The sequence below is a fragment of the Ciona intestinalis genome, unplaced genomic scaffold (genome assembly GCF_000224145.3).
Source record: "Ciona intestinalis unplaced genomic scaffold, KH HT000172.1, whole genome shotgun sequence".
NCBI lineage: Eukaryota > Metazoa > Chordata > Ascidiacea > Phlebobranchia > Cionidae > Ciona > Ciona intestinalis.
This window is the reverse complement of record NW_004190494.1, coordinates 32,695-40,012: the sequence shown is the minus strand read 5'-3', so window position 1 is coordinate 40,012 and position 7,318 is coordinate 32,695. Positions and strand designations below refer to the sequence as shown.

At 32.6% G+C, this 7,318-nt stretch overlaps 1 protein-coding gene across 1 annotated transcript in view; it reads right to left on the bottom strand.

Moving 5' to 3' along the window:
- The window catches only part of LOC100182234, a gene marked incomplete in the record, with an annotated part of 39,598 nt that overhangs the window by 10,732 nt on the left and 21,548 nt on the right, over window positions 1-7,318 (bottom strand). The window contains 5 exon segments of the mRNA XM_009864128.3: window positions 1,707-1,820; window positions 4,725-4,768; window positions 4,948-5,142; window positions 5,758-5,853; window positions 6,711-6,842. Coding sequence (XP_009862430.1) covers window positions 1,707-1,820; window positions 4,725-4,768; window positions 4,948-5,142; window positions 5,758-5,853; window positions 6,711-6,842 — 581 coding nt within the window.

Here is a 7,318-nt window from a genome sequence, read left to right as displayed (position 1 = left end):
TTCTGTTGCGGCCAGGCGTAATCCCTATCTTGAACTGAATAGCTGACAAAAAAATAAAGCCTAAATTTTGTTAAACAAATATTGTATTTGAAATGTGACAAGACTGTATTGTGAGTTTAAAAAAATTAAAGGCAGGGTAATAAAATACAATAGGGTATTTGGGGTAAGAAAAGACAACCCTCCTATCCCGCTAAAAAAAACATTTTATGGCAAACAACTTTTGTGGGTAAAAAGAATATTTATTTAGCATATTTTTTATCCTAACTTTCTTTCTAAAAAGTAATTATCTTTTTGGCGAAACACAAATCACTAAATCAAACAAAAAATGACAAAAAAAACTTTTTATGTGGTTTGCTAAACTTTTTTTTTGTAAAAAGGCCTTTCTTGATAAACTTATTATGAATGCAGTTGTTTGCTATTCCTGGTGGTATATTTTAATTTTAAATTTTGCAAACAATTCATACCTTTTCTCTTGTTTTTTTTACCCCAAAATTGCCTTATGGGTAGGGGTAAAAAAACAACCACTTCTTTTCTGTTTTTGTTTTTTACCCCAACAAATATTAACTTTGTGATAAAATTGATGTTAAAGTTATGTATGTATGTATATTATTTTAATTTAATTAATTAGTTAATTGATTTTAAATGTAATCAAGTATCAAAAACAGATACTTTACAGCTGTGCCTACATTTTCTGATGATAAAATTTATGTTTAAGTTTAGACTGTTAAGCTACCGAAAAAAAAAAGCTATGGAAAAAGTGAGGAAAGGTTGGGTTTTTTTATAAATATAGACTGCATAATACGTAAGTTGTATGACTAATATTTGTATTATTACCCTGTACTTCCATTGTTAATTTTACTTTTATTTTATCAAAGTTAGATTGAAAAAAATGCACAAAATTTTAAATTAAATTTTTAATAAACATAGAAGTCGTACAATTTTGTTGGACATCAAGGTATATTGGTCACTGATCCTCCAGACTAAAAACTTTTTCTATTCATTTAATATTTAAAGAGAAAATCAAAAGTTTATGTTTTCGGTTTTTTATTACCCCACTTATAATTGTTTTTGAGTAAAACAGTTCTATGTGAGACATTAATTAAGTAGGCCCACATTGGTAATATTGTTGTAATAAAGGGGCACAGATTTATATCATTATAAAATGAATAGTAAAGAGGAAACTCATCGTGTAACTCACATTGTCTCAATTGTAAATTTTATACGGTAAATGAAGGTTGCTTTTGCATCTTCACTTAAAGGTAATAGTTTGAATATTTTTATACAAATGTACAAATACTCGCTTAGTAGGCAATGTTAGGTGCTAATATTTATGTATGGTCATGATTAGTTAACAACATTGCCTTGAATGCTCTCAATAGCTTTATGTTTAGAAAACATTTTAGAAGTGTGTATTCGATCAAAGCAACCATTAATTACTTCCTAATTATGCAGTTTGAAGAGTTTAATGTTAGAATGTTGTTTGTGAAAAACAGGATATATAAGGTCATTATGTGGCCGATAGAGATCTATCAGCACTACTGTGCCCAATAACTTCAGACAGTAAGCTAAGATAAATTTATTAGAAACATTATTTAAATATAATTTAAGATATGGACCAACTATTACTGCAAGTTTAAATCATAAGCCTCTTATTTTATTTAACACTATTACCTAACCCAATAAAAGTTTACATTTAAAAAACATACCTGTACAGGGTTGGGGTAATATACCAGTTGAACTGGAGCAGGTTGGTAGGTAGGGGGGTAGTACTGGGGCTGGGGGTAATTTCCTTCACTTGTTTCAGTCATTTGTGGTACATTCTGTGAATAAATAAAATGTTACAAATACAAAGCACTGGCCACCTGTCGAGCCTGGCCAAAACTCAAAAGCTTATGATCCAACTGTTAAAATTTTAGACCTGGGCTAAAAGATGGCCCAAATAACAACTTGCAAGTTCTTGCTTTCATATTGCATGCGAGAGAGGAAAATATACAATAGGAAGAAAGTGAAGCAAATAAAACATAATAACAAAAGGCAGCTCACGATTTTTATTATCGCATAAGTTAGTCATTCATAGTTGAAGCAATTAGCCAATAATACAATACTCTAGAGATTGGTCAAATCGAATCCGAATATTTATATTAGAGTTTGTAATGGAACTCATTTCAAACAAATTTTGTTCATTAGGATTTACTCTAGGAAAGTAACGAATCTCAGAGCCTGCGAACTACTGAGTGGTTGGTGTTTTCGTGTTTGATTTGGTAATTAAAAGGGAAAAATTGTAAAACTATTTTTTTTTAAATTGCAAAATCTTTTGTAACAGTCCTTTATAGGCGTTGTTTAAATTTTTTTACATTAATTTTATATCTTGTAACACTGTAGTTTACGAAACTTGTCTGGTTTTCATTTGTTTTACTTTTCAGTGAATTAGTTTTATAATTGAGCACGTTAGTGGTCATATAGATCCTTTTTCGTCGAAAAGTTGTACTTGTTGTTGTTGTTTTTTGGACGACTTTTTTCCGCACTTACCTCAATTTTTATTTCTAGCATTTATTCTCTTGATTGAAATCAAATCATAATATATATTTATAATTTTTAGACTAAATTTTTAGAATTGAACTCGCATAATTAGCGATTAATTAACGATTGCTTTATTGTTTGATCAAATGCGCCAAATTCAAAATGCACCTTAAACTTTAATTAAATAATTGTACTGTATAAAGTATTTTGAACTAAGCATAGTTTTATAAACCATATTGCATATGATCGTTTAATTAGCGAGTAATTAACGATTACATTTCTGTTTGTTTAGGGTGCTAATTCGTACTTAGAATTTACTATAACATTGATTAATCGACTGTATTCAATACAATAATTTTAACTAAGCTTAGCCTTATAAACTATAGAGTATAAAATCGTCCAATTAATGAGTAATTAATGATTGTAATGCTTGCGAGTCAAGTAAATTGCCATGCCTCGGGAAGTCGGCGGTAATCGGTAACTTTTGGATTTGTTTACGTTTGTATGCAAATATAAACAAAAAGTATATATAGTATTAGTCACATATATCGCTTTTTAAAAGAAAACAAATCAAAAATAATTGTTACAGCAGGCGAGGACCGAACCCGGGACATGACTTTAGTAAAGCGTGCGCTATAACCGTTAGGCCAATAGATCTAGTAATCAGCACTGTCGATAGGGTTGGGCCGAATCGAATCCGAATCCGAATATTCGGCGTTGTTCGACGCATTTTTAGGTATTCGATCGAATCCAAACATGCGTGGTCGAATCCGAATACTTTCTATTTCGCCCAAATTGCCATGCACGCTATTGATTGCGTTAAAACAGTAAATTCCTGGACGCTTAGATACAGTGTGTTTTACGACCTACAATTATGCGGTTTCACATTGCCGTTTATGTTATAACCTAACCCAGTTCGTTCGTTAGGAATTAACTCAAAGAAAGTAAGAAATCGCAGCCCTTTCGAATAATCTAGTGGACAGTGTTTCCGCGCTTAATTTCCTAATTAAAAGCGAAAAAATGTAAAATTATCCAATTTCAACATTACAAAATGTTCCGTAATAGTTATAAATATATTTTGTTTAAAAAATGTTTACATGTATTCAACGTTCTGCAACACTGCAATTCATGAAACTCGCGTCCTGAGCGGCCTCTTTGATCGTGAACCAACTGTTCGTTTGATCGGAAACCACGTGTTTGTGCAATTTTGATTAACTGTGCCTTTCGACTAAAACCTAACGTCTTTCCGTGTGTCTTTCTCCTTAATGACGTCATTACAGCTCATGCTCCTGCTATTACCTAATTGCCGCATTTGTAAAAGCGTAGCTTTCTACCATGTCCGATTTTAGAAAATATAAAAACGAAATTATCATGATTTGCACATTTACATGGCTGGCTACAATTATAGTATGATAGAACGATTCAACCGTATTCTTGACGAGACATCTACTCGTCAATACAACGTTTTAATCTGGCAACTTTGTAACTTTGGATTCTAAAAGTGTAAAAATCTAGTTTAACCTTTGATGTCATGTGACTAATAGTGGTGCGTCGCCTTTTATCGGCACTCGGCCGGCGTTGATTGACAGGTTGTTAATTAATTTTTCGGCGCGCATATAACGCTACGATAGAACGTTACCAATAGAAACGAAATGGATATGCAGCGGTTAAATAAATCCATTTGTTTCACCACATTGAATTAGGTTAAATGACGTCATCGAATATTAGGATTCGATCGGATATTGGACCCTAGATATTCGAATTCGCCGAATCCGAATAGTTTAGATCTCAGCCCATCCCTACTGTCGATACAGCGGCTATATTGTCTGGGAATTTGGAGGGCACGTGTTGGTGAGATAAGGAATCCTCACATCGATTCATGTCTGAATCAAACTATTTCCATTTAAGTGAGGACGCAATAAAAGTTTTTGATCAAGCTCAGTCGACCGTTGTAGTAAAAGGGTTAATTAATACTAAGCTAATTAGTTTAATTAACATGTCCACGCATTAGATCTTTGATCTCTGTTTCATATCATTTTTTTTTCACCTTTAAGTGAATTAATTAAATGACGTCATCAAATATTCGGATTCGATTGAATATTGGATGTAAATATTCCAATCCCCCAAATCCCAATAGTTTGTATCTTGGCCCACCCTTACATATTAATAATAGGCTAAAATATGTAAATAAGTATTAAACTTACAGAGTAACCATTACGTGGGTGAGACATTAAGCTTTCTCTGGAATCTAAACAAAATGAGAATCTGATTAATTGATTAAAATTAGTAAATATGGTAAATTTACCACATTTCCCCTTATCGTGTTTATTCCTATGTAAACATTGCATTTGAATTAAAAACCCTTTCCCACACTTTTTTAAAAAACTAGGAAAAAGTTCAGTGTCTTTACAATGTAAAATGTCTTACCTTGTCGCATGAAACAGTGATTGTTGGCATATGGAGGCCTATGGGCTGGGTAATGGGTGGAGTAGAATTTGTTGGGTCTGTGAAGGGGTTGGTAGCCCATCTGCACGGGGAAGGGTGGTGTGGGGTATGTAGGGACCATGAGGGGTTTAGATGGGTACAAAAGGGGTTGGCCATCAACAGTTACATACGGAGCTCCTACGTGTTTTCACATATTTTGTTAGAAGTGTGAATTAAGTGTTACAATACATATATTAACATTCACACACATTCATTCACATCATGTGCAGTACTCCCTTAATTAATATGAATAAATTAAAAAAAAGAGCTGGTGATAATGCATTTTAAGCTTGTGAAATATGGTAAAAACTAAGAACCCGTGCGTGGATGCGTCAGTAGTGTGCCTGGTTCAACTGAGAAACCAGCAGGAACAGCAATTACTAATTGAGTGTGTTTCAAATTTACAACATGGCCAGGGGAGGGCAATCTTAAGCTGCTACAAGCTGAGTAAACGATACAAACAATATGACATGCAACAGCCAACATTACATCATAAAACGTGCAATTTCACCAGTTTGTCAGAAGGCAGAAGGCAAGAATGAAAGACAAAGAATAAGATCAGTAAGGTAAATAAAGTTTTATTATATTGTTTATTAATAACAATAATCACTAACATGTTTACATAGAAAATGTATTGTACCAGGTGTGCATAACAAAAACACACAAAACACTAACAAAAATTATTAAAAATTCTTTTTTTAAAACATAATGAAAATTAAGTTGTCATAAAAAATTTTAATTGTCTGAACTGACCTTGGTAAGACGGGACATGTGTGCCACCATTCAAATGCTCGTTTGAACTTTCATTTGCTACAAACTGGTTAGTAGAAGAGGTACTGCTGGAAGGACCTGTGCAGTGATAAAAATATTTGTTATGCAAATATAATATTTAAATTGTTGATAGTGGAACTTAGTTTGATATTAGCCAAATGCTAATTACAACACCTAAAAAATGGCTTCTCTCACTTAGGAAAAAGGCTTGATCATTAATTAGCTAAACAATAATCAAGCAAAAAACTTATGTCTTTCTAAAAGAACCTAGATCCCGATAAAACTTATAAAAAAAAACGATTCAACACAATCTATTTGACCTGAATTTGCAGAAATCAATCTCATGTTGCATTACCAACTCTAAAAAATATCAATTTGCCATGCCCCCAGACACTTAACGGATTTCGCTATTTAACTTTTTGACAATAATCTATGATCAAAAAATATTATTTAACTTTTGATTATTTTTTCTGCATGCAGTGTAACTCGTTGCTATACCTACAAGGTAACTTGATTCATGGTCAATGTTGAATATACTTTCTGCATACCATCCTCAGTGTAACACAAGGTGTACAACAAGTATGTCTTTACTTGGGACAATATAATTTGTTTTGAATTTTCTTTAGTGGTTTAGAAACTACAACTGGTCAAAGTTAAGCGACATTTCTTATTATGGAAAATCCCAAGCATTGTAAAACGGCCGACTTTTCATTTACTTTAGCGGTTAAATTTATGGCTTTGACAGGCAGTTCCAGAATCCTTTCATTGTTTGAAACTTTGGTTAAACCTTTAGATTCCCTTTGAGCATTTGTACCCATACACAAATCATGATTTTGTTGGTATGCCCTTTTAGCAGACAGCTTTTGCACGATATAGTCACTCTATTTTACTTCATCTCTAATGTTAAAAATTGAATATTTGTGTAATAAACTCACTGGTGCTACCATTAAATTCTGGATTATGCCGACGGGATAAAACTGTGATTCCAGGTTTTGGTCGCAGATTTGAAGGTGTATCATCACTAGGAGGCAGTGGAGAGGAACTGTTATCTCTTGAAGAACTTTGTTCTAGACAGGAAAACAAATAAGATTTTGCTATGTTTCTAGCGAACCCATTTTAAACACACCTTACATCAAAGTATTTTATTTTAATGCACATAATCCGGTTACTTAAATTGCAGAAATAAACAGCTATCATTAGACTACAGGTCTACAGTTGAGAAATGTATTCATCTTTGGTGTACAAATATTTTAAATTACGAAGTTTGCATAACAAACATGGAAACTTTTATATTAAAAATTATTGATAATTAGTGAAAATTTTACGGCACATTTATGTTTTTGAATTGAACCAACAATCTAATAACAATAATAATGATTTTGAAAACGATTCTCTATTCGCACGATAAATGGGATTTGTGACACTGGCATAAAGTTACGGAGTTGCAGGGTTGCCTGGCACCTTTTGATTTTTTATAGATTAATAATGCGTAAGGAATTACATTCGACCAAACGAAGATCATTATACTGCGCAAAACGTGTTT